This window comes from Marmota flaviventris, chromosome 14 (assembly GCF_047511675.1).
Source record: "Marmota flaviventris isolate mMarFla1 chromosome 14, mMarFla1.hap1, whole genome shotgun sequence".
Classification (NCBI taxonomy): Eukaryota; Metazoa; Chordata; class Mammalia; order Rodentia; family Sciuridae; genus Marmota; species Marmota flaviventris.
Genome location: NC_092511.1, coordinates 97,339,788 through 97,367,645, shown reverse-complemented (window position 1 = coordinate 97,367,645; position 27,858 = coordinate 97,339,788). Strand labels below are relative to the sequence as shown.

At 35.2% G+C, this 27,858-nt stretch overlaps 1 protein-coding gene across 1 annotated transcript; it reads right to left on the bottom strand.

Annotated features, from left to right (window-relative positions):
• Positions 1-7,367: 7,367 nt before the first annotated feature.
• Slc5a7 (solute carrier family 5 member 7) lies at positions 7,368-27,336 on the bottom strand. Its single transcript, XM_027948942.2, has 8 exons — positions 27,159-27,336; positions 23,983-24,096; positions 23,047-23,202; positions 17,265-17,413; positions 13,536-13,679; positions 12,226-12,379; positions 9,670-9,887; positions 7,368-7,997 (listed from the first exon to the last, which is right to left on the bottom strand). The coding sequence occupies exons 1-8, from the start codon at positions 27,334-27,336 to the stop codon at positions 7,368-7,370; spliced, it is 1,743 nt and encodes a 580-aa protein (XP_027804743.1).
• Positions 27,337-27,858: the final 522 nt, after the last annotated feature.

The following is a 27,858-nucleotide window of genomic DNA, read 5'->3' as shown; positions in this document are numbered from 1 at the left end:
CCTTCCTCCTCCATCTCTCCAGCCATTACACCCTATTTGTTCTCTTCATTTGTTAGTTACCTTGTTACTCTTTCTCCCCTTAGCACTCATTCCCACTCCTAAGTGTAATGCAAATTGCTTAAACAAAAGGACCTTGACATTTTTACTTATACGTGTATCTTCAAGTTCTAAAACAGCATAGGGCAGGAGTATAATAAAAATTTGTTGAATAATAAACAAATGGAGGAAACACATATAGAAAATAACACAGTATTTCAAGGATTTATTCTCAACATAGGCTGAGAGGTAGATGTTCTAGAGTGGGATAAGATAGGTCAAAAGTTTCAAGGGGGCACTTGTTGGAGATTTTGGATTTGTCCCATGCCTGATATTTTTGCCAAGTAGCTAGATAAAGTGAGAAGTTTATTTATAGCAAGCCTTAACTGTATATTATTATCATCACAAGATAGTCTGAACACACAAATACAGGTAAATTATCCATCTCAGATGATAAGAAAGTGGGATGTGGAGGGGGTGGATGACTGTTATTTTTCTAATTATAAAAACGCATCCCACTTTATCTCTTGAGAGGAGAAAGTGGATAGTTATGTAAGGGAGGTGGTATCAGTAATCACCTGGGAATGCCAATGTTATGAGTGTGGGAATACTTCAAGTTGCAATGAACACTAAATTTGAGACCTTGAAATAATTCAGTTTGTTCTGGTAGGAGTAAGAAATGTGTCTGGAGTGACCTGTAGGGCAGCTGTGAGCAATGCAGGTGTTAAGTTTCAAACCAGAGAGCTACCTTAAAGATCATTTACAGAAGTTTGTATAATTTACAGAGAATGATTCGAGACCAAGAAACATTCATTAACTCACTCAAGATTGAACAAGAGAGAGAAACCAGGACTGAATGCAGCATCTCCCAAAACCTAAGGAGGAAGCCAGGGTACTCTCCACAGTTCACTCTGAAGGGACATCAGTGTGAATGCTGAAAACTTACTTTTACCTAAGATTTCATTTTGTAAAAATTTTTAAATTTTGTTTATTTTCAGTGTTGTTTTTCTATTTTTAGCCACACTTCTAAGAAACTAATATCAGAATGTTTATATATAAGAGGTCTAAAATTAGGAGGTGGAAAAGTGTTTTTATTTATGTTACATTTTTATATCTTAATTTCAAAAACCTACTTTCTAGGTCTTTGTGGTTTTCTCTGAAAAAAAATGAAATATGGAAAGTATTTGCTAAATATATTTTTATTTAATGGAAATTTTGTTGTCTAAAGTGAAATGAAAAGGGAATTGGTATAAAATAGAAGCCTATGTAGGTTAGATTATTTTTTTTAAGGGCTAAATTTGGACTTGATGTTGACTCACAAAAAGCAGATCATGCAATGTCCATTGTGTGTGTTTGAACTCTGTGAACATGAACAAATGTGTTTGGTGCTGCAATGGCTTTTCATGGGTTCAGCCCACATTGTTCCCTGCACTTAAGTCATAGCTTACATTCTATGCCGATGGCCATCAATGCCTGGGACATTTTAACCTATATAGAGTAATATGGTTTGCAATACTTCTTGACCTTCGTGTTTTAAAATTTCATATAAATCTTGATTGGCTCAGTACTGATTTCTCACCCGACCCAGAACACACAGGTTTATGAACTTTAAAGGATCATTTGGCTAGTTCTCAAATTTAGAAAATTACTCTTGCGATCTCTTGTTATTTTTACACCTTTTTAAAAATTTTTCTGAATTATTTTATGTTTTTAAGGAAAAGATCAGAAATTTCCATGACAACTAAAGTAAAGAAATTTTCGCTGACTTTTCTAAACTTGCAAATCTCCAATGGATTTCCTCTATTTCTCACTCTTATCCCAAAGAACTCCTTAGAAGGTGGTATTGCTCTAAAATCCAATGTAAATTAAGATGTAGACTTTGCCTAAGTCACAATGGAGCACAAATTGGGTGCACACATAGCATGAGAATTCTGTTAAATCATGTCCTAAAAAAAAAAAAACAATTAAAGGGTGAGGATTGTGGCTCAGTGGTATAACGCTTGCCTAGCATATGTGAGGCACTGGGTTCTATCCTCAGGACCACATACCAAGAAATAAAATAAAATAATTCATTAACAACTAATAAAAATGTTTAAAAAAACAAGTAAAACAAATATGATCTATCCATTAATGTGCTTTAAAAAGTGACTCCATTTTCTTCGTGTTGATAAATAGTTGGATAAAAGACAAGGTTCAAAGTCAAAATGATTTCCCAAATAGCTACATATGTTTTTTCCACAATTTTCCCAGTTGGAGAGCTGTATTTATTATTCTACATCTCTACACATTTTAAGCGTTATCTACCACATTACTTTGAATGCCTCATATAACTTAACTAATGACAGGTACTTGTCATTCCCGTATGGGAAATTAAGGCCCACAGAGGTTATGTGACTTAACTAAGAGCATACAACTATGGAGGCCATATGTGTCTTTCTTTATAGCTCTATTCTTGACTCCTGTTATAAAATTGTTCTGTAATTCTTTGAATGGCTTCCAAATAAGAAGATAATCAAAATATGAAAATATGAGAGACTTTGACAGTCTAATCAGAAGACTTAAAGATAAAAGTGATATCCTGAGTATTTCAATTATTCTCCAGGAACCTCCCTCCATATTAAGGCTCAGAAGTGATTCCTCAGTCATCTTTGGTGTTTGCCTGCTCCAGATGCCTTCATAGGACAGTTGGGGAATGTTCACCATGATCCCTTTCAAGACCACCTACTGTTCTACCATGAGATTTAAATCCTACCTGGCTTGTGTGTTTCCTTTAACTGCTTCTAAATCATAAATTGATGTCAACACTGTTTTGCTTCCAAAAATACATCATGCAGTACCTCTTCTAAAAAGGTAACTATAATTTACCAATCAAAATTCAAAACAGAATTACCTTATACTCCTTGATTTTAGAGAACTTAAATAATCCAACATGACTACTTTCACTGTTTGGGGGTTTTTCCAAAGATAGTTGTATTTTAAATGCTATAAATCATCATTGTTTTTCATCATCATTTAAATGGAAAAATCATCATAATTTTTCTGGGGCTCCCTGGGTCTCTTTCAAGAATGTCTATCTTAGGAAAGTGCTAATGATCAAATTCAAACTCTCTCCCATGATGTTTAACATACACTATCTCCAGTGTTGATACTGATACTTTCTCTTTCCTGGGTCCTAATAATTCTCCCGATAGCATAGATTTGTGATAAAGCAAAAATGCATGCTTACTCTGGACACATAGGAGAATGTCCACAATGACAGACAAGTGAGTGTGATGTTTCCCTCCTGTAACTACTTATTCTTTCCTTTGTTCCTTCTTAAGCTTATTCTGGTCCTTCCACCCAAAGACACTAATGGTTTTGATAAAGGCATAAGACTTCGAAGTTCTCTTGAGAGTATATATGATTTCATTTTTAAAGACCCCCTTGAAGAGTTATATAAGAGATATGCAATGCATATTTATAGCATAATTAGGAACAGTTCATCACTTAGTGACTGGCTTTATGTACTATATCCACAACTATCAGACAGCTATTTGGTTTTTAAGATTTACATCTTCTTTTTGTTAATACAATAGATATTTTGTGTGCCAATTTCTTTGATTCAAAGAAAGTTGTGCATAGTGGTAGAACAGCTTTTGAAAGAAAGAAAATTTACATCTTGTTAGGAGATATGATACTGTATATTGGCCTAAGATCTATGCAAGGTGTGCTATTTCCATTTAGCATTTGCTTATCCTCAGAAATGAGATGGTTCATTTCAATTCCATTACATGACTATCTTCAAGCACCATTTACATTTATTTTAAGAGAGGTCCCCAAAAAGTCAAACCTGGACAATGATATCCTGAATTGCACCAGCACAATTTAATACAATACGTTTACATTTAAAACATTTACATGTAGAGTTGCAAACCTTATTTTAAGCATAACTATATATAATATTTTGACAGACAAAAATATATGATTTAGGACCATTATATGCATCTGTCTGTTCAGTAGCAAACTTATAATAAATTATACATTATAGCAAACATAATAAATTATATATTATACCAGAGTAAATTTTTTTGAAAGCTAAAAAGGAAAAATTCATAATTCATGTTTAAAATATATTGCTAATTCATTATTTTCAAATAAAAAAGCCAATAGCCATTACATCAAATTTAATTGTTTCAAGCTTACATTCATTTGATATTCACATAAAATTCATGACTTGTAAGTGTAGCAATGAAGTTTAATTTTTGACACTGAGTATTTGAAAGCTTGTTTTTTATATATCAGTCCAGCAACAAGCTTGATGTTTTGAATGTGGGTTGGGGAAAAAAGCATTAAAATTACCCAAGAAACATGTTACAATCAGTGCAAAATATGAAAATGTGTTTTATTCTAATGCTTTAGCCACAGGTATTGCCTCCAAAGGTTAATATAGTTGGTGTCTAATATGTTCTGGGTAATTTATTTTCATTGAGGATGAAGTTTGAAGGTACACTGAATGAGGCTGGAAAAATTCAACACCATCTACATTACCCATGATGACAAAACAGAGCCGGTCTCCTCCATCTTCCTTGGAAATTGAAGGGGAGTTTATGCCTGAATGTGCAGATAAATAAAGATCTTGAGATTGTTTCATTCCTTTTGACATTTTGGCACTTTAAAAATCACTTGCTAATATTTAGTGCATTTATAAATCTGAAAATGCATTAGTTTTTTATTAGTTTTTAAAAATCACTTGCTAATATTTAGTGCATTTATAAATCTGAAAATGCATTAGTTTTTTATATACCTAGTTTGAGAACAGATGGGAAATAATGGATTAAACGAAAGTCCGTTATCTTTTAACTTAAATTATTTAACTGGTTTTAATAGTTGGACAGGTTAAACCTTGTATTTCCCTGTATCTTTCTATTTTTACAAAATGAATTAAATGGGAAGAAATTTTAATATTAGTTATTTTTTCACAGAATTTAAATATGGTTGTTAGAAGAATTGTTACTCAAGAAAATTGTTAAAAGCAATGTCTGTGGAGAGTATGCCCTCCTGTTGAAGGCTACAGTGTAGATGATGTGCTTCCTGATGCTAATAGTGTATACCTGTGCCTCCATGAGCTGAGACGAATGTTTCAGTGATGGAATGGACAGAGTTGCTATTTGGGTACATGATACATGTGGAATACCAGTTTTCCAGGATCTGTAGTCCCCATTAGTCAATACTTTTACATGTCATATGTTTTTATCTGTTTTTTTCTCTAATCAATTTCCTTTCCCTGGCTCTCTTCTCAATCATGTCTCAGTATCTTGGATTCCTGTACTCAGTTTCCAAAAGTATACCCCTCACAAGTACTCCACAGTACTGAGTAGATCCTCAAAAAATATATGAACAAAAAATTATCTTCATTTAGGTATATATGGTTTTCAATAAAAAATTTTGAATGCATTGTCATATTTATCATCATGTTTCAATAAAGCACTGTAAATATATAGGACATGACAATATGTAAAATGATTTCATTTCACATTTAACAAACTACCTTGGGAATTTAACTTGTTTTTATAATGAAGAAAATATTTGTTTTGAGATAATTCTAATTGAAACCTAAAAAAAAAAAAATTCTATTCTATTCATTGTATAGACTTAATGCCAGACATGGAGTTAACAGCATTTTGCTTATGAATCACAAAAAGGAATGTTTTTTTGAAAAAAAAATGCTTCTGTTTCAAAATTCAGACTAGCTTTCTTTATTGAATAGAATTCCCAGAATATTTTTCAGCTCATAAATTTACTCTGATTTTGTCAATACAGCTCCAGTTATTTCAATAATGTATGATTGATGGTCAAAGAATTTATAATTCTATAATGGATAAAAACCATTATATATATATATAGATATATATGTATTTTAACTCCAGAAAAGGAGTAAAATAATAATGACTGACCTCATGAAAACTATGTACACATCAAGTGTTAAAATTGATGGCTTCTTCCTTTTAGAACTTATTTTTACTTTTCACTTTTGGTCACATTTTAAAATTCAATATAAAATTTCTGTCCAATATCTAAACCTGGTTTATGCAAAAAAGTGCCACAGAGCAGATCCCTTAATACTAGGTCACCTCATTAATGAATATAAAACAATAAGTGTGATTTGTTTTTCCAATTTTACTATGAGGAGGTGCTTTGGGAAATTCTGTTAATATATGTAAATCTAGTAGTCTGTCTCTCATCAACCATAATGGTATTGCATAGCTACTGCTCCTTACCCATGGCCCATTTTCACTTCCAATCCTGATTTGAATAGTTATCCAAAATACTATTTCTTTTATCATGCAACAAAACTGTATATACTTCAGTTGAAGATAAAAATGTATCTTTTATCTCTTCATATCACTTTTTGTTTAATGTCCTTCTTGATTTATTGCTGTAAATTCGCCTAATAATTTTGCTATGCTCCAAGTATTATTATCTACACACATGTTAGTTATGGATGTACTCAAAGGATCCTAGTGTTCTTTTTCCAAAATTATCTCTCTTTTCTATCATCTTGCACATAAAAAAAAGTGCCACTATGAAATAATTTTTGTGTGTTTGCTTTGCCTGTGCTCAGAAAAATACATGCCATTACTCAAAGAATGACAGATTACAGGGCTGAGTGTGTAGTTTAGCAGCAGAGAACTTGCCTAGATGCTCAAGACGTTGGGTTGGATCCCCTGCGCTAGAGGCCGGGAGTGGAGATTGCATATTCAGCAAATGTTTCAGTGCAGACCACGAAAGAAGGGGTTAATCATCATATCAAGAAAAATCAACTGATTAACTCATTACATCATTCATCAGAGTAGCTGTGAGTTATTCTCAGAGCCTCAGTCTGACAATCTGACTCACCAGTGCATTAACACTGGTCATTAAAAAGTGCATTAACAAAGTTTGGATCAAAATCATCCAATTTCCTTTCTTAGGCTCTTTCATCTGCACACTATTTTTCCATAAAAATGATACATAATTGGGCCATCTTTTCTTTGGGGCATTTTCATTTTTATATTCCTAACAAAACTATCTAGTGTCAAAATAGAAACTACTAAGGATGAGAAATAAAATGAAATTAAAAAATAAAATAAAATTCATAGCTGCTTCCTTCTAGCTTAGTCTGTATTTGTGCAATTGCACATTACTTTTCCTGAATCCCTCCTTTAGTACATATTCATATTTTTTGCAAGGAATTTGTTCTCTTGAACGTTGTTTATAATTTTAATATGTATTATATGTGCCATGAACCATTTTTCCAGGACTATCCTACTATAGTGCTCTGTTTGCAAAAGCAGTATTTTATTTAGATGGTGTCATTGTAAATTATCTTCAGTCCCAGAGCCTTCTGGACTGGAATCGATGTCAAGAAGGGCCTCTTTATTGGTGAAAGTTGAGCTGAGAGTTATGCTCTGTCGAGGCTTCACAGGTGCAAGTTCATTTAATTTAATATTTTCATTTTTGACCAGAATTGTCTTATCCATGTTTTCCTCACTGTGCCTTGCAACAACAGCATCAAATACATCTAATTTGGGTGGCAAGGTTCCACTTTCAAATAGGTATTTGGTTAGATAAGAAATACCGATGTTAGCTAGGAATGAGGTAACCATGGCAAGTGTTTTAAATGGGAATCTCTGGTTATAGATACCGTTCTTATCAGAGTAATAACCAGGGTAGAAGATCAAGGGCTGCAGGTACAAGTAGGGCTCCCCTCCAGTGACTCTCAGGAAAAGCCCAGAAATGTAACCTGCCACGGCCCCGTACGTGTTGGTCCCCTTGACGAAGAGCACACAGAGCAGCTGTGGGAAGATGATGATGTAGATAAGGTCAGAGCTCAGGTACCAGAGCCCATACACGGTCTTCGTCAGCAAGGCCATGGCTGTTGCAGATGCTCCAAACACAAACACAGTGATTCGCATGACCCAAACAATTTCTTTGTCTGATGCCTGTAAGAAATTGACGATGATCAGCATTGCACCAATGTGTGGACTCATGTTGGTGAAGATCAGGATGCATCTTTATTTACCCTTTACAACTTGTCTAAAGAATCTCCCAGGGCAAATGATTTTCTCTGTGGGCAAACACAACCTAACCTACAACACCTGAAGCTCACAATCTTGATGAACTCCCAGGTGGTTGGTGGAGTGGGGCTTCTGGGTACCATATGCATGAAACTAGATCACCACATCCTTTGCCTGAAGGCACAGGGGAAGAAGATGAGCTAATGTGATATCATCCAGGGACAATGGGGCAAGGGAGAATTTTGCTTATATATATTCATGAATAGTCTTCATGTGGCACTGAGAGAGCTGTGACTATCCTTACTTCCTCTCTTTGTCGGAGTACTACCCTATATAAGACTAACCACCTTCTGGTGCCACACAAAAGGACTTTTCCATGACATTTTCTTGTTAAAACCACTGGGACTACTTTGTAACGATGACCTAAAAACACAAAGAGACCAAGCTCAGTAGGGAAGAAAGGCTCTCCAGAGGTGTCCTTGATCCCTCAGGGACTACAAAAGCCTTCTGTTCTACAACCACTTGATTCAGTAAAGAAAATTAAATCGAGGGGATATTTTATGACAAAGGTAGACTTGGGAGTCTAAATGAAGAGCAGTTCAGAGTTTACACAAATATGCATAAAATAACTTAGAGTGTCCTGCTTTTACCAGTGTTTTTCCATCTCCTACTGTGCTTAATCAGACTAAATGGTTTGCTAAGATATTTTAAGATGCAGTAATCTTTTGTCAGAAGACAAGAAATTTAATTATGGCAACATGATGAAATATCTTGGAAAATAGTTATATTGATTCGTTCCTTTAAGTATAACATGAATGATAGGGCTGGGGTTGTGGCTCAGCGGTAGAGCACTCGTCTAGCACATGAGAAGCCCTGGGTTCAATCCTCAGCACCACATAAAAATAAATAAACAAAATAAAGATGTTTTGTACAACTAAAAAATAAATATTAAAAAAAAACATGAATGATAAAATGTATTGTTAATATGCATTTTCAGCACATGTAAGCTCAGTGTCATTTAAACTAGTATACCTAATCAAAGTTTACAGAATATAGAATTACAGAAAATGGAATTAATATAGGATATGAACACATATATACAGATTAAACATTCCTTATCTAAAATGCCTAGTATTAGTCATGGATTTCATATATTTTTGGATTTTGGAATATCCACTTATATAATGAAAGATCTTTGGGATGGGGTCCAAGTTTAAAAAATAAATTAATTTAGGTTTCATATACACCTTATGTACATAGACTGACATGCAGAATTTTTAATAATTTTGTGTATAAAATTTTCATAGTGTGAAATTTCTTGCTTGTAACAACATATCAGTTATCAAAAAGTTTTAGATTCTGGAGCATTTCAAATTTCACATTTTGGATTAGGAATGCTGAATCTGAACTTGATAGGGTAAGATAACTTGAAGTACAGGTCTGTCTTCGAATGTGTAGCTTTTTTACTGCTTAGTTACAGCACAGGTTGAATATAAGGAATCTATAAGCACACATATTCTACAAGCATTAAGTACAATGACAGCAGAAATAGCAACGATAATAATAAATTACAAATTAAAAAAAAAAGTGTTCTTACATTTTGTCTGAAGGAAAGCTGGTAGATGTTCCGAGCAAACATTGAACTTGCTGACAAGATGGAAGAATCAGCTGAAGACATAACAGCAGCAGACACAGCACCAAGGCCAAAGAAAGAAATGTACACAGGGCAGAGATACTGCAGAACAATGGGTAAAATCATGTCTGCTTCTTCATTCGTCTTGGGATCTGGAAGCCCATATGCAGTCTGGTTCCAGTCTGTCGAGTAGAAACCACAAGCGTAACAACCAGAGGCATATCTTCTCTACCCATCTGGGTCGTGCTGTTTACTAGGTAGTTTTGAAACCCACTGAGCATCACATACATTAGCCTGCTTAAGTGGGAAGTCCATGTGATGGCCATGTGGAAATGTCTTACGTGTTCTGACCTCTAAAGGGTATTGATTACCGTCAGTCTCATTCATAACATCTGCTTAGAATATGATGATGACATACATACTCCTTTTCTGCAATGTGGCATTATATTACATAGAATCATAGAAAACAAATGCTCTTAGACTGAACCACAGAATTTTCTCTGGACCACTTCCTTAGGCCTAGTTATCTGTGTGCAAGAGACCACAGCATGGCTGTGGTTACCTCTCATTTTTCCTGTATATAAGCTTGATTTAGGAGCTATCTTGGCACAATTTTTCTAATTTCATTTAATCTTGTGTAGAATTTTACTTACAAGAAGCAGGAGACTTGCTAGATTAAGAACTGAACCATCTTTACTGAATAAAAATTATACTCATAAAACTGAGATTTTTTCAGGAGGATTTTGAACTAAGGTCTTTGAATTAAGTTAAGAGGACTGAAGCATATGTTTATCTTAGAATATGTAGCTTCTTTATTGCTTACTGTGTTGAAGAACACAAGGAACCTGTAAACACATATTAATATATTTTCTTTTTTATTTGCTGAACTTCCTTAATGTCAGAATGATAGGGTGGTTTCCTTAGGATCCTGCTACTTTTCCTTTCCCCATTTTCCATTATGATCGACATTAAAGCCATGCTGAAACGATGCCAACTCTAAAGCCTGAACAGAGATGACATGATCCCAGAAATAACTGCTAAGTTACACTCAATCCAGAAAAAGAAAATGCCTTTATGCTGTTTTAATCAGTCTGTTTTCCTACCACCCTCCAAATAATCTCCAGATCTGTCTTCTGCTTGTGAAATAAATCCTGTTTGTTTTTTTTTTAAATTTTCCACCCCCCAAAAGGCAGACACTGCACATCTTTTTTATCTTTTTGATTGTTCATTTATGTCATGAACCAACAACTGGAATGAAAAGAGTATTCTCTGAACCATGACTGCTCTTTCAAAAACTAGATAATCCAATAAATAGCTCTTGAATTAAAAGTCAGAGTCACCATGGGGGCAACACCCTGGGTCATCTTTAAAACATACAATGAGATAAAAGAAAAATTGTTTTTTAACTGTTTTATTTATCTCTACTTAGGTTACTCTTTTGAATTGGGTTAATGTGATGTGTTTTAAATGCTCTTAAGAGTTGTATTGAAATCACATTTAGAATAGTCATACTCTAAAGTATGGAAAACACTGAACATGCCAAAAATTTCCATTGCTATCATTATGTTAGTTAAGGTCTGAAGTTTATGCCCTCCTAGTTTATTTCATTTCTAATCCCAAAGAGTTGAAATTAGGTATTACAGGACCTTGACGGAAGAGTGGGTCATGAAGGCAGAGCCTTCCTGCATGTGATCAATATGCTTATGAAAGAGGCCCAAAGGAGCTTGTTTTTCTCTTCCACCATATAAGGAACATAAGGATGAGGAGCGATTAAGTTCAAATTAAAGGTGAGAGTTTAAAAGTGTTTCACATAAGGGATAACAGGGGAAAAAAAAAACATTTCCTATTGTGTTCTATCTCTCTCTCTCCCTTTCTCTTTTACCATTTAGTTTCTTAGCTTACTTTAATCCATACACATACTCACTTATTTCTCCAAGGGAAAAAAAAATTATCTTGAACAAACAATTGAAATCATAGGTAGACTCTGAAGTTCAGAGTGGTCTGTGGGTAGTCATGACGAAGACAGGTAAATCTTTCTTAAGCTGGTGCCTCTCAACTTTGGCTTAGCTTTGACTCACCAGGGGGGCTATTACACACACACACATACACACTCACACACACACACACATACTAGTGTTTGGCTCTATCTTTGATTATTAAACACCCTGTGGAGTAGGCCAGGGGCAGATGTTTTTTAGAAAGTCCCTCTCCACTCCTCAGGGAGGTCACTGTGCACCATGGTTGAGAACCACTGGGGAGGGAAGTGGATACAATTGATAATATAGCAAAATTGGGGAGGAGGTGTACTTATGAATGTTTGTCAATGGAGTAAGCAATCAAAAATCGTGGAGATCGCTGAACTATAACTCAATTTGCCAAATGCTATGCAAGGCATATAAGGAACTATGAATGAAGATACATGTACTATGTGGGGGTAAGAGGGAAGTAAAACAGGGAAGGCCACCAGTGGTGGAATTGGCAAATTAAGTGACCACGATGGTGAAGCTCCAAGAGATTTACCTGTTGATGCTCCAATGGCCCCGATGAGTATGGATGGCAGAGCCATCACCAGGCACCCAAAAGCTGCCAAAAAGGACAGCACTTGAGCGTAGGTGGCTGAGGATGAAGAGAGGACTCTCTGGAAGTATGCCTGCCATGGGATTCCACCCAGAATCTGCATGAGAACCCCAAAGACTCAGAGTGAATTGAAGGAATTTCACATTTATTAATATTTTTAAACAAGGGGTTTATAATAATTGGATTTAGAATACTCAGAAGTAGGGCCAGGAATCTCAGTTGCTGTGATTATGTTTGTTGTAATATGAAGTTTGTATCCTCCATGTGTCTATTGAAATTCTAATCTCCAAGGTGATGAAATCAGGTACTAGACAGGGATTTAGTCATAGGTAAAGCCCTGGGAATTGATTAGGTCATAGGTAAAGCCCTCATGAATTCCTTCTACTCTGTGAGAACACAACAACAAGTTTTCTGAAAGTATGGTCTTCATCAGACACTAAATTGGCCAGCACGTTGATCTTGCAATTGCCAGCCTCCAGAACTGTGAGAAATACATTTCTGTTGTTTCTAAATCACTCACTTTATGATCATTGATTATAGTAGCCCAAGAGGACTAAGACAATATTATTGCATATTTTTGATTGTGGAAAATTTCTTTAACTTGTTTTCCTTAGTAATTAGACAAGACAATCCTTGTTTTCCCTAAATTTACTGATTTAAGTTGCCTTAAAACTATCCAGAAGACCTCAGTTGGTTCTCATCCCAAATTTGAACCATAAAAAAATTTTATCAAAAAATGATTGAGATTCTGAAAGTATGAAATGAAATCTGAATCAATACAACCCAATAAATATTTATAGACTCTAACCCTGCACCAGACATGTAGTGGTTGTATGACACAAACTTGAAAAGGGCATGGTTCCTGCTCCGTAATTTCCATTCTACTAGAAGAGTTAATGCATTACATTGTTTTGCAAAGTGCCCAAGAACATAGAGAATATAGCGGAATGTCAGGGAGAAAGTCAGAATTTTGTTTATATTCGTTTTTACCTTACAGCTAAATGTGATATTGGGCTTTAATTAAATGACATAACACATCCTTGCTTACAGTATGTATGGGCAATCTATGAATGCACTTTGGAGATGAGCTCAGAAATGGCCATGATGGAGCTTTAGTGGTAAAATCAGTATGTGGTACTTATACAGAAAAGGCCATGAGCCAACAGGTAGATATTTAAGGATAAATACAAAAATCTTGAAAATGCCTTTGATTGACAATTAGACGACCTTCCTCAGGTCAGAGCATTACTTACCAACAACAGAAAACTATCAAGCCACGTGTAGATTTCATAGGACTCAATGGTCCCCAGCCAGGGCTCCTGGTATTTGGCGTGTACAGCAGTAAACCCAATGTCAGAGACCGCAGGATGTGACAGGGCAAAGGGGACACTGATCCACTGGAACAAAGAGCAACATTGGAGTTTTAGTCTATGATTTTGAACTTGATTAATATATTGCAAAATTGATACATCTAGTTTATTTTTCTTGTGCATGGCATGGCTCAGTACTTCCCCTATTCAAAGAAGAACATGAAACTATGTTCTCTGTGGGACATCATGGAATACAGATTTAGTAAACCTAAAATAACACATTATCTACTTCTGCTTGATTATGCCATAGCATATAAACTATAGGAGCAGTCACCTGAAAACTTTGAGAAGAAAATACTACATTTAAGACATAACAGACACACACACACTTTTATGTTTTGTGTGAATTAGGGAAAGATATCCACCCATTAAAGTGACATGGAAAGGTTTAAATGAGAAATTTGTTGGTAAAACAAGTGTTGAAGAATGGGCCCAATACTAATAGGTAAAAGAAAAAGAAATCAAAAGGGGAGACCATCTGGAGGAAGCAAAGCAAAGAGTGCAAGAAAACATACACTTCTGGACTTACCCCAGGGTCACACAACAACAAACATATCATAAGTTGAAAAAATTGCAAAGCTGCATTGAATCCACCCAACCTACCAAACACTATAGCTTAGCCACATTGTGCACTGTGGAGTGTCAGTTGTTTCCCCATATGATTATGTGACTGACCAGGAGCAATGGCTATTGCCACTAGAGAAAAGACTGCGCTCGCTGTGTCTAGGTAGCTCAGGAAAAGATCCAAAATCAAAATTAAAATTGTGAAATTGTGGTTTTTACTGAACATGCTTCATTTTTGCACCATAATAAAGTAAAACAAAAACAAAACAAAAAAACAAGTTTCCAAGTTGAGCCATTGAAAGTAGAAGACTAACAGTATAAGTTTTATGTTTTGTGTATATGTGCATATGCCCACATCTGTTGGGTGACAAAGTTTGCTGGCATGGAAGTAGCTTAGGGGAATGGGAGCAATAAAGATAGATGTGGAGAGAACCTTGAATAGCAAGCCAAAATATTTATATTTTGCTTTGTATGCAAGTGGAAGCTCAAGGAATTTGCATGCATTTTATGTGGTACCAAGAATTTAACCCAGGGGCCCAGCATGGTGTCTGCATGGCTGTAATACCAGAGGCTCAGGAGGCTGAGGCAAGAAGATTGCGAGTTCAAAGCCAGACTCAGCAACTTAGCAAGACACTAAGCATCTTAGTGAGATTGTCTCTAGATAAAATACCTTTGAAATAGGGCTGGGTATGTAGCTCAGTGGTTGAGTACTCACCCCTAGGTTCACCCTGGCACCCACCCCCAAAAAAAAGTTAATCTAAGGGTGCTCTACCTCTGAACTACATCTCCAACCCTGTTGTTTTTTTAATTTTATTTTATTTTGAGACAGAGAGTCACACTAAGTTGCTGAAGATGGCCTCAAATTTGCAACGGTCCCACCTCACCCCTGGTCACTGGGATTGTAGACATGTGCCATGTGCCTGGCTAGAAGAATTTCTTTGGAGTTTTTTTTTTTAAAAGTCAGTGAAATTTCCTCTAAATTTTAACACCATAAATATTAAAAATAAATTTAGAAGAATATAGTAGTATGGAAGGGCCATAGATGGTTTCAGTGGGCCCTGGATAAAGCAGTGACATTAGGAATGGAAAGATACTGGCACTGAACAGGAAAATGAAGAGAGTCAACCGAGAAAGGTCAGAAGGAGGTCAACAGGGAGGTTAGAGGAATCTGAAAATGAAATCTGAAATTTATAACTTTGGAGCTGCCAGGGTGATGATAAAAGTCCAAAGAATTAGAGAAACTGGAAAGAAAAGATGGTTTGAATTATAAGTTGATTAATTAATTACATATGCATGAACAGCAATTAAAGCTTATTTAGTCTTATTCAGCTAATTCAATAGTGATTTCTTAACAATTCTTATCTTCATTTCTTATCAATTTAGTTACATTTTGTAGTCAAAAAACATTCTAACATATATCCCTATATATATTTGACCTACCATCTTTACACCTGCTTACTTGATTTATGTACCTGTGTATTTTAAGTTCTGGTATCATGCAATGCAATGAGAAATCACATACATCACTGATGAATAGACTTATCCCCTGGGGCTGTGTCTCTTGGAATAACAAGTGCATCAGTTATGAGAGATGCCATTGCCAAACGAACCTCGCTTCCTACACAGTGAAAAAAGATTTACTTCTGTTTTCTCTGTTTCATAAAGTTTATGGTGATGTTAAGTACAAATCAGAATTTCTGCACTGTCAACTTGATTTTGGCAATTTAAAAATAAAAAAAAGTTGAAGTTATTGAGTAAATTAAATACTCTCAAATTCAATTAAAATATGACTGAATTACATTCCACGAAATGCAAATAAAATGTCTAGGAGAAAAAGAGGAAATATAATCTTTGCTAAGGTATATAAATTTAGGGTTAAACTGTAAATCTAATTTTAGTTAATTCTTTTAAATTTTCCTCTAGAATATTATTACAAATGCTAGAAAATTGAAAAAAATAGGAATGGGATTCATTCTTCATCTCTAAGTGTCTAGAATAAAAAGTAAAATAGAACGAAAAGCTTTTTATTATAAGAAAAATAAAGAAAGCTGAGGAGAATGAAGAGTGCTTTGACTCTCTTTCAGAAAATGATTCGTCTTCAGCATTGGCTGACTCTGTCTGTGGCCTTTGACCAGGGCTCTGTCCCTGCAGGGTCTGTAGCTGACATAATGTATGTGTTTGATGAGATCATGTATGTGAACCCACAGTGACACCTAGAAGAGTGGCCACACCATTTCCTTTATTTTTCTTTTGACATGTCTTAGGTGATGGATATTATTATATGCATAATTATAATCTCCCTGTTTTAAGATGTGAGTTTGCAAAGAATCAACATTGACTAGAATGCATCTAAGATGTGCAGAGATGCTTTTAATATAAGACACATAGTATTTGTATTTCATAATTATACAGTACTCTTTCTTAATGCACCAAACCTATATTACCTAATTTAATCCATGACTTAAGAACAATAGATAATACAGATAATTCCTTATATAATTAAGCCCTTTCTTTGACCCCAGATATTAACCATTATAATTTGAAATCTATAGTTTTTCCAATGGGATATTTTTCTAACAAAATAAGTTTTCAATAGAATTTCCATGTCCTATGAAGAGTCTAATTGATAAACAGTCTCATAGATAAATGAACACAAGGACAGGAAAGAAACTTGTGTGGGTTACTATCAAAGTTTTAGTTTTCTTAACTGTGGAGAAAGTGTGATATCATCAGTTCTCAAAGGGTGTCACACATAAGTTTCCATCAAATCTAGCCATGAAGAAAACAAAGACCTAGATCTTTCTGAGAATTCGTCATAGCACACATTTTTCTGTCCACCTCTAAGGAAATAACTACAGTTTCCATCTAATCAATTCATAGAAAAATACAAAATTTCAAATAGTATACAACTTACTATGTATTACTCATTATGGAAAATATTAATTCCTTTGCTGAGTTGGTATAAAACACCACATTATCTTTTGTTAAGAAAGAGAAAGAGGAGGAGGGGGAAGACCAGGAGGCAAATCTGAGGAAGGCGCCACTTACCAGTCCTACAAAAATGCAAAAGAGCTGAACAACGTCTGTGTAGGCCACAGAGTAGAGACCACCCACCAGGGTGTACAGAGTGGCAATGAGGGCCGACACAATGACCGAAGCATGCACATCAACGTCAATGATCACGCTGATGGTGGCTCCTGTGGGGACAAAAAAAGAAGTGAGAGCGCTGGTCATGGTCTGGGGTGAGTTCTGGCAAGGCCATTCTGTGGGTTCTGTTACAGCAGCTATATTTCCCTGTGTCGTACACAGTGTACCGCATGACCTTGGCTAAAGTGAATTTTTACATTGAGACCTTTGTATGTTATCAAACTGACTATTATCTCTTTTTATATATATTCAAATACATGAGAGACACCCAAAACCTACTATCACTGAACACCCTGAACAACCGAGACATTCGATTCCATTCCATGAATTCACAATTTCACCCTCTGAAATTCTGACTTAATTATATGCAATATATTTACTCATATCCATAAGGAAAATAAGCCTTTCTGAGCAATTTGATCAGTCATTTCCAGTTTTACAATGATTATTCATGGGCTCTTTTGCATTTAGTTTGCCCTCCGCTTTCCTGTTATAGCTGATGAACCCTCCGAGGTGCCAACAATTAAGACAAATTTGTAGAAGAAAATTTTATAATTGTTAAAACTTATCTTTCAACTTTTTCTCCCTCAAAGTCATGAAGGATCATTTTATTTTATTTTGCTGGTGGGACATACAAGTTCTACTCCTAAGATATCAATATAATAAAGAACACTAATGATGAATATCATATTTTTAGGCCATTTCCATCATCAAATTTTATATTCTTAGAATTCAAATTTATGTTTCTTTTACTTTACAAGCTGTTTATCATGTTTGTTGATGCCTATGTTTCCAATAACAATTTAATGGTGTGGAAGGTTTGGCCCATTTCTTGGACTAATGGCTTCTTAACTCACTTGCTGCTTCATAACTCATTAATTGCTTTTCCATTTTTTTCAAAACTATCTAGTTTATATTTCATCTTATTATAAATGGCAATTCTAGGTATGCTAGCAGACATGAAAGAAATCTGTGATTTTTTTACACCATCAATTGTAGCCAGATGCCTCACAATCTCCTTCTTTTCCTCCTCCTCCTTAATTGGCATAACAATATTTACAATCTACATGGATGAAAATCCATCATCCTAAAGAATAATTCAAAGTATTTTGACCCAAGATATCAATACAAAATATTTTTTTGTGTGTATTTTGGCCATGATAATAATATAACATTATCCTCCTGGATAAAAAAAAATCAATTAAAAGAAACATCTACTAAGGAGTTGCAGAATAAAAGACAGAGGAGAGCAGTTAATTATTTACAAGTGACTTTAGGTAATTATCTGAGTTATAAGTGTATAGATATTGAAGAGGTTATTTCCCCCTGAAATCCTATTCTTGATAGTTGCCACTCTTTGCCATTCCTCTTTGGGTGTGGTTCTCCACTTTAATAACATGTATGTTATCACCCCATAATATGAGAGGTTCAATTATAGAATAAAAATCACTGGACTGAAATTTGCAGTCCTATAGATGTCATCATTTGGTTGTAAGTTAGTTATCTGAGAGAAGTTACCTTGCTGTTTATTACTGTGCAGATTGGGTTAAGATTTTTATCTGAAAAATTGTATCAATGGTAGTGAAAAAAACAAAGTTATTCTAATAGATCTACTGAGAAATATAGTCTACTTATGTAGATATGAAAATAAATATACTGTGAATAAAGTTATAAAAAAAAATCTCTGAATTTGAGCCATCTACAGTAGAAGTATACATTTAAAAGGTATAAGGTGTTGCCCATTTATACCAAACATAGTTGGTATAACTTTGCTCTCAGGTCAAGATAGCAAGCATGCCTGTCCTATCAGCATTAGGCCAGTAGCTGCATAGTAATCAAAACTGGCACGAGATTTCTGCAGGATTCATGAAGCCAATTCAATAAACTGCAGGATTTATCAATGTGGGATGATATATCAGGATGAAGATGTCTTAGGAAGCCACAAGAAGGCTTCCTGAGAACCTTTATGATGACAGGGTGTTTCAGGTTAAGAGGGCAGTGAACTTGGCCATGAGACCTTGAATCTTGCCTCAAGAGCAAGGGACAAAATACAAGAAGGATAAATTCTACCTTGAACCAAATCCAAAAGAGGTTATTCAGGGGGAAGAAGAAAAAGAGAGACAGGGAAGAATAGGAAAAGATAGAATCACACAGTTGACATCTGTGAATGTAGTTGTCTTCAAAGTATTTTCATGAAATTGGTTGTATTTGAAATATACAATTTAAAAATTATTTGGTCTGCAGAAGCCTATCTTTACATAAGTTTTCATAGTAATCATTAAAAAAAGATTCTCCTATATTTCCGCAGTAAACCATGCATATGCACAGTGAGGTGATAATAAATCTTACTCTTGTCTATTCTTAAGTATCCCAAGTTTTTTCTTATAAACACTAGCTCTGACTTACTCAAGCTATTATTTTTGAAGAAAATATGGGTGATAATTTAAAAGTACATATTCTGCCACAACACAGATTTCAAGCAAAAGCAATAATATATATTATTTCATATATGCATGTGTTAACATGAAAAAGAAGAATGCTTTACTGAATATACTGAAATACATACACAGACACATATATCCAACAGAAACTAATTGTAATTAAGTTCTGAGTTTTGCCACTATGCTTTCTATTTCTCAAATACTTTGGAAATATTAGCTCATTAATTCTTTTCCTCTTTCAGGACTGTTATATAAATTGATCTTTATTCAGTTAGAGTGAACATGTTGTATTCTGTTAGATATTTAGCCCACTCCTTTTTTAATACCCAGCAGGTAGTTTGTTCTTAAAACCAAAATTTTCTAGTATTGAGACCAATGACAAATAAACTCCCGTTGCTTCTCAGCTAATGAGAGCAAGGTGGGAAGAGAGGTGTATTTTTACACATGATTTCATTAGGGTATAAGCTTAGCAATGGTTGGGGAGTGTCATTATCTTGCACCAGGGCAGTATGACATTTTCCCATGAGTTATTACTGTATATTATAACCATCAAATTCTCTTCTTTCCACATCAAGTAACTTTGTTTCTACAGAGACCAAGAAAATAATGTTAATGGGAGTTTGGGAGAAAGGGAGAAAAAGAAGGCCATATGAAATCATAATAATAAAAACTAGAAGATGGATTTATATTCTAGAACACACAAAATAGGAGGAAATTTATCTTACTTTTGTTCTAACCCCTTAAAGTTTGGTGGTATTTCCATTTGTAAGAAAAGATGGGAAATTACATCTAGATGAATGTATGCCCAGAAGGCAAACACTGACATAGTCCACTGAAGAAAGCTGAGGACCTTCCAACTCTGCTGATCGTCAAGAAGGACCTCAGCACTCAGCGGGATGGTACACATTCGCTCTTGGTCACATGAGCCTGAAGATCTCCCTTGGTTCCTCTGAAATTTCTTGTTTTCTAAATCTCGCAAGGAAATTGAAAATCCAAAGGCCCAGTACAAGTTCTTAGCATTAGTTGATCTTGGGTTGTAAGTTAGACTCTACTGAGTCTAAACTCAGTATCTACCTCCCTAAATGTGTACACAACCCAATATTTTAAGACATAATGGAATTACACTGGGGAGGGGGGAAAAAGCAATATTCATCTTCTTTTGTCAAAAAAGTAGAGCTCAAAACTATTTATTAATTTATTATAGTTATTCAAGGGACACCATTCTTGCTCTAAAGAAATTTATAATCCATTGTGTACAGTAAAAAGTTGGGCATGAAGTGAACAGGCAAATTATCATACAAAGGGAGATGATAAGCCCAATGAGGAAAAATTGCAGGTGCCTACGAAAGCCTGCAGGGAAGGCTGCTAGCAAGTCTGGAGTACTGCTCCCTGTAAGTGCCAGGGAGCTTGGTAATTAGGGAGGCAAATGGTGAGAGAGAGAAAAAAAAAAAAAGAGGAGAAAGGAATCCAAAGCAGGGACACCTGTGCTTGCACAGTGTCAGTAAGAAGCAAGAGAAAACCACAATTCAGACAGAAGATAAAGGGCAAGTGGGGTGCAGGGGATAATCAGAGGAGAGAAGACCCAGGTCATAGTTAAGGGCCCTGTTCAAAAGTTTGGTTTTAAGCAAGAAAGGGGACATGATGAGATTAGAATATGAGGTTAGAATTTAGAAGGATGAGTCTGGCTGCCATGTGGCGCCCACAGTAGGGCAGACCTGCAAACGTGGAGTTGGCTGCATTAATACAGGTAAGGGAGGCTGGGAGTGGCCTGGCTTATGGCAGGGAAGAGGCAGAGGTGGATGGAGGTAGGGGTGGGGGGCGGGGTGGTTGATGGAGGAACCAGGTAGGAGTGCAAGCAATTAAGGATGGGTCTTAGAGCTGAGATGTATGGCCTTGCAGGATGAAGGTAGGTCTGCAGCAGGTGAGGTTCGTGTACCTTAATGTGGGCACTACATCTCCTAGCTCCTTCAGCAGCCTCAGTCTCTCAATCATAACGGGCCCAGTTAGTTCCCCTGTAGGTTTTTGAAGGTGAAGAGGAAGTCAGGGGTGGGGAAACTTTTCATTATTCATCAAGAAGACATTTAACCTGGCAGGGAAGTCCAAGCTACATTCTACCACACTTAAATGTTTCCACCAATAAACCATAGCATTGTGCTTTTTACAAATATCATTTTATTGAAATATCTCAAGTTAGGTGATTGTGCTTACATTGCTTGTCATCATGAGAAGGTGGGCAATATTTCTTTGGGGGTATTATTTACAGTCGAGACTCACACTGGTTTTATATTTGTTCTTGATTAGGTATATTTTATGCAAAAAGTCAATATCTCTAGAAATATTAATGCTTTAAAAATGATGTGGTACTATTCTTTGAGGAATTCAAATAGACTTGCCTATGCTTTATATCAATTAACAAGGCAGTTATCAGAAGAAAAAAAACAGGAAAGATTAAAAAGTTCTCAGTTCACATAAATGAGACGTCTAGAAAAAAATGAAAATGGAATTCACTGATTCAAATCCATTCATCAAAAGTATCAAAAGTATTCTCCCTAAACCTGGCTCATGGACAGTAGTTTTTTGTTTGTTTGTTTGTTTGTTTTTCTTTTGTACCACTTAACCACTGAGACCTATTCCCAATGCCCCCTGCCCTTTTTTTAAAATTTTTTATTTTGCAACAGAATCTTACTAACTTACATAGGGCCTTGATAAATTGCTGAAGCTGGCTTTTAACTTGCATTCCTCCTGCCTCATCCTCCCAAGCCACTGGGAGTATAGGCAGGCACCACTGCACCCAGTAAATATTCTTTTAGATAAATTGCATTTTTGTTTCTGGTGGTGCTAGGACTTGAACTCAGGGCTTCACACATGCTGTGCAAGCACTCTACCACTGGGCTACACCCTCAACCCTAAATAGCACTCTTAGTTTTGTTTAATTAATGATGTTTTGTTCAAAATCATATACAACTTACAAAAGCAACCCTGAATCCCTATAAAGTAACTCATGGTTATTGCTCTAATTATGTAATTCAAGTTAAAAACAAATGCACTTGAGATTGGACTTATTCTCTACAACAATACTGCAAGTAAATGTAGAATTTCAGTTAAGTTTTTGTAAATATAAATATGACTTAGGATATGGTTTTAATAATTTCTAAGACACTAAGACTGAAGAAAGTAAAGTTGTTGGTCTGGTGTTCAGGAAACTGGAAATGAAGGTAGAACAATGTTCCATTGGTGCTTACCTAGTGCAGAGAAAATTGCTGCAGCCCAGAACATTTCTCCCATTAGCGCAGGGATGAATAGGAGTCCACCCATGCGCTTTCCATAGATCTGCTGAAATGGGTCTAGCATGGTCACATATCCCTTGGAACGCATGGGTTTTGCAAAGAACAGACCACCTAAAAAAATTACATGAGTGTTTATGAGAACATTAAAAATCCATAATATAATAGTCTTTGCCAGCTTTTTACTATGCTATAATTTCTTAAGGGAAATGATTTTTTTAAAACACTGTACATATTGAGGAACTAGTCTGAAATATACTCTGAGTACATTACCAAGAAGCATTCAGCAACCTAATATAAACTCCTTAGTGCATTTAACAGATGTATCCAATGGACAACAAAATGTTATAATTGAGGCATATGAAATTTAAATATATGGAGTAGGATAGTGTTCACTGAGATGGCTTGGTGCATTTGTATCACTCAGTACATTTAAACATTTGAAAAAGCACAAGGTCCAACAGAACAATTTGAGGGGGAAAACTAAGAAAGAAAATAAAAGAGGAACCATTTTATATAATATTCTTGGCCTTTTATAAGTTTAATTTACAAAAAAATGTCAGGTACAATAAAGTTGATTCATTTTTAATGATATGTCCATAATATTTTTGAAAGAATAAAATATGATTATGCTAAGAAATTCACTGTTTTAAAAGTTATAAGATCAAAGGTTTTTTTTTGTTGTTGTTATTTACATGTTCCATAATCAAGAGATTACCTAAGCTTTATTATTCTGTTGCATATCAATTTCTTGTAACACCTACTTAGAACTATCTGGTGACATTTTTCCACAATAGTTATTCACACTGTTTGATTTGCTAACCCACTTGTTATTTAGACTTTTATTCTTTAGGCTTTACTGAATGAGTCAAGGAGATTTAACTTTCCACTTACCTAAAACCAGACTAAGTGAATATCCAATTGGTGCCTGAGCCCAAGCTAGACCATAATCTGGTACATAAACTGCTTCAGCTGTCCCATTGATATACCCTCCTCCAACCCACGTGGCTGAAATAGAATGAAGAGAGAGGTCATGACATATGACATTATCTTACATGTCATACTCTAGGTCTGATTGTCCAACACCAGGCGACTAGTCCCATGGGGTCATTCAATGTGGCTACTCCAAACTGAGGAATTCTGTGACCATATGTTTTCTTCAGATATATGAAATTTCTATACAATAATAGCTGAAAGAGGGAGGTCAAGGAACCAAAGGTCATTTTTTGTTAAAATGAGTTTGGGCCAATCATGATCTACAAACTACTGCTTTCCTTAAAAAAGATAATCAAGTATTTGATCCTTGTTGAAAAACTGAGGTTAAAGGGACTCTACATTCCTGCAGCTTATATTCTTCAAAAATACAGTCAAAATATTCAAAATGCTACTTATGTAAAATGTATATAAAGTTCTGAGTGTCAAAGGCTGTTAAAAAAGCTTATCAGATATGACACTGAATTTTAGGCTGAATCATCACATAGAGAATAAAATTTGACTTTAAGGAATTTTCTAAACTCTCATAGAGTATAAGTAAAATAATTACGTGTATTTGATACATAAGTATTTGACAGATAAGTGCTTCTGTTGCTTTCATGCCAGAATTTATCTGGCTTTTAATCTAACACAAAGCAAAGAAGAGATTGTGTCTTGGGGTTAAATTGCTTTTTAAAAGATTAATATGAAAAGACTTTCCTGCAGAGTAATTTTAAGTACATTAAATGGAAAGTTTATATACAAAATCTTGATGTGGACAAGATTTGTATTTAGCAAACACTCCCATCTTCAGAGTAGCTTTTACATCTGGTGTTAATAAGTAGCAAACACCATCATTTGCTTTTCTCATTCTAAATCCTGCTGAAATTGTAGAAAGAGTCTCCACTTGATACACACACACACTGAGTATAGAAAAAGGACAGAAGAAAGAATTCTCACAGACACAGAACCTGAGACTTGGTCTTCCTGCTAGGCACCTGGAGCTGCTAACACACCAGCACTATTTTGCTGCATAAAATTAATAATCGGATGGTCTTACAAACACAAAGCTAATTCATGGTTGTTTTTTTATTGTGTAGCTCTCCTGTCCTTTGTCCAAAAAAAAAAAAATGGTGTTGAACAATTGTCCCTATTAATAATATAGAAGTGAAGACTCCATTACTTACTATGCTTAAACTAATTCCCTTCATTTTTTATCAATCTTGTCTTTTCTATGCTATAATTTATTGTCCATGCCTGTATATTTTATATTAAATTCGTGAGTGAGGACTTGAACATTTTAAAACTGTCTGATTTTTAAAGAATCAACATTTTTTGAAATATATAAGTAAATGAAATATATATAAGTAAATGAATCTGATAAGGTTTAAATAACATGGTTCGGATTTTAAGTGAATGATAATATTAATTAAGGATCTTCTGACACAATGAAAGAGAGAGAGAGAGAGAGAGAGAGAGAGAGAGAGAGAACTTCACAAACCAAGCTAGACCATGACACTTCATAAGAAATACTGTTATTCTAATATATTCTATATAGTTTCATAAAGTATTACAGTGGAAAAATAAATCTATATGGTAAAGGAACAAATCCTGAAATTTCTTTATGACCATATTAAATAGAATATTAAACTAGAGTAAGAGGACAATATTATTATTATTATTGCAAATAACAATTTGCAATGAGTAAAACACTTTGATATACAGCAGTTCATGTATTACTTTAGTGGGATTTGCAAAATAAGCAGCTTTATAGAGAAACAGAGTGAGGCCAGTTAATGAGCTTATGTGGTATAGTACCAAGGGCCTGGGGCGTGGCCATCAGAAGACCTGGGTTTGGGCCTGGCCCTGGTCCTGGTTAACAATGTAACCTGGATCTTCACTTAACCCCACAGCCCTTTCACAAGGCTATTACAAAGAACAAATGAATCCATCTATAGTTGGTGAAGAGTTAAACAAAGAGACTGTAAATGCCTGGAAGGTAAAATCTAGTGTGTATACAGAACATTGCAGATTACAAATGGACAAAGTCAAGACTTTCAGAATGTAGATGCTATTTTTACAGTGCTTTGGTAAACTATTTGGTATACAGGGTGAATCATTTTTAAATTGCACTTCAGGATTGAACCTGGACATCATTCAGATATGATTTCCAATGGGTTATTTTTCTAATGAGAACTGAGAGTTCCTGTTAATATAGATTATATTGCTAGTGTTTAAATGTTTATCAAGACTCACATAAGATGTGTTATCAGTGAAAGTGTAATTTTAACTTGTTGTTTTTCAGAATTATTTTCAATGACTAAGATGACTATAAAAAAGAAAGAAATTGCCCCACATACAAAACCACCTCTGGGCAAAGCAAAGACAGACAGAATACCAGCCCCTCCTAATACAAAGAAGGCTTGAAAGGGAGAGAGAGCTACAGATAGTGGCTAGGGGATTCCAGAAAGGACACACCCTGGCTTTTCCCCTTTTTATCAAGTTTCCTGGAAATCCCTTTTTCATTGTTGTGGAGTCATAATATCGTCTTCCTGTAAGGAAATTAATTACTAAATAGGAAAATTAGGTTTCCAAGCAAGGGATCAATCAGTTTGCGATTGTATTGCCTCCAAATGGATTTATTTAGGCTAAAAACCATCACTAGTTAGTATTCACTGACATTTGTCACTTAAGATAACTCCAAGTCACAACTTCATGCATGCATTACTAGACACACTGAAACACTATCATATTAATTTACAAATGCATGACTTGTAAGAGTAGGACATGTTTTCATTCCTCCACTTCTTTGTCTATACTGTTTCCACCCACTAAACAGAACAGAAAGCCCAGACTTTTTTCGTTGGTATTAGATTCATTGATTTATTATAAAATCACTTTATGCAAGAACTAATGAGTTGAAAGCATTTTGTTTTCAAGCAGATATTCATTATTTTCAAAATATATAACCAGCAAACCTAAAGAATCCCCAAAGGACAAAGAGCAATGTTTGCAATGACACTCTGAGACCACATGCTGTATATTCAGAGAAGCCAAGCAAGGGTGAACTGCACCAAGCAAGCAGCACTGGAACCTACCTGTCATGGTAAATCCACCAACTAACAAGCCAATGTCTCGCCCACCAACTATTATGGCTTCGCTGCGTTCTTGTGCGCTGCCACTGTTTTTGGTTCTCCATGCAGCCCATATTCCAACCAGCAAGATGAGAAGGTAGAATATGATGATAGCTATCAGTCCTTCCACGTGGAAAGCCATTTTTAACTAAGGGTCCAGATTCTTCCACAGTTGGCTACTTCATTAAGACTTGTGGAGAAAATACAGTAATGCATTAAGAAATAGCAGCCTAGCACTGTGCCTACACAGGCAGCCAGGATAAGCCAGCTGGCTCCTGGGCGAACCTGTGCCACTTAAAGAAAGAGTACACTGAAGTCACGTGTGAAATTGGCCATGGCCAACAAGTGTCCACTATATTATCCTACCTCTATTTAACAGTTTAACGATGTCCTGACTTTTCAAGAAACAAAAATAAATAAATAAATAAGGAAATATTGCTTAACAAATAGAACCATAAACACTTTTTTCATAATTTTTTTTCAATTTAACATTAACCTTGAATCTTAACTCAGTAATTCTGTCAAGAAATCATTTCCAAAAATTGTGATTGCATTTGCCTTTTAAAGCTAAGTTACTATACTAGAATTATTAGTATCATTAGTGTATCATCAAGCAATATACCAAGAATTTTTAAAAATGTGTTCATTCTTCTACTAGTTCTTT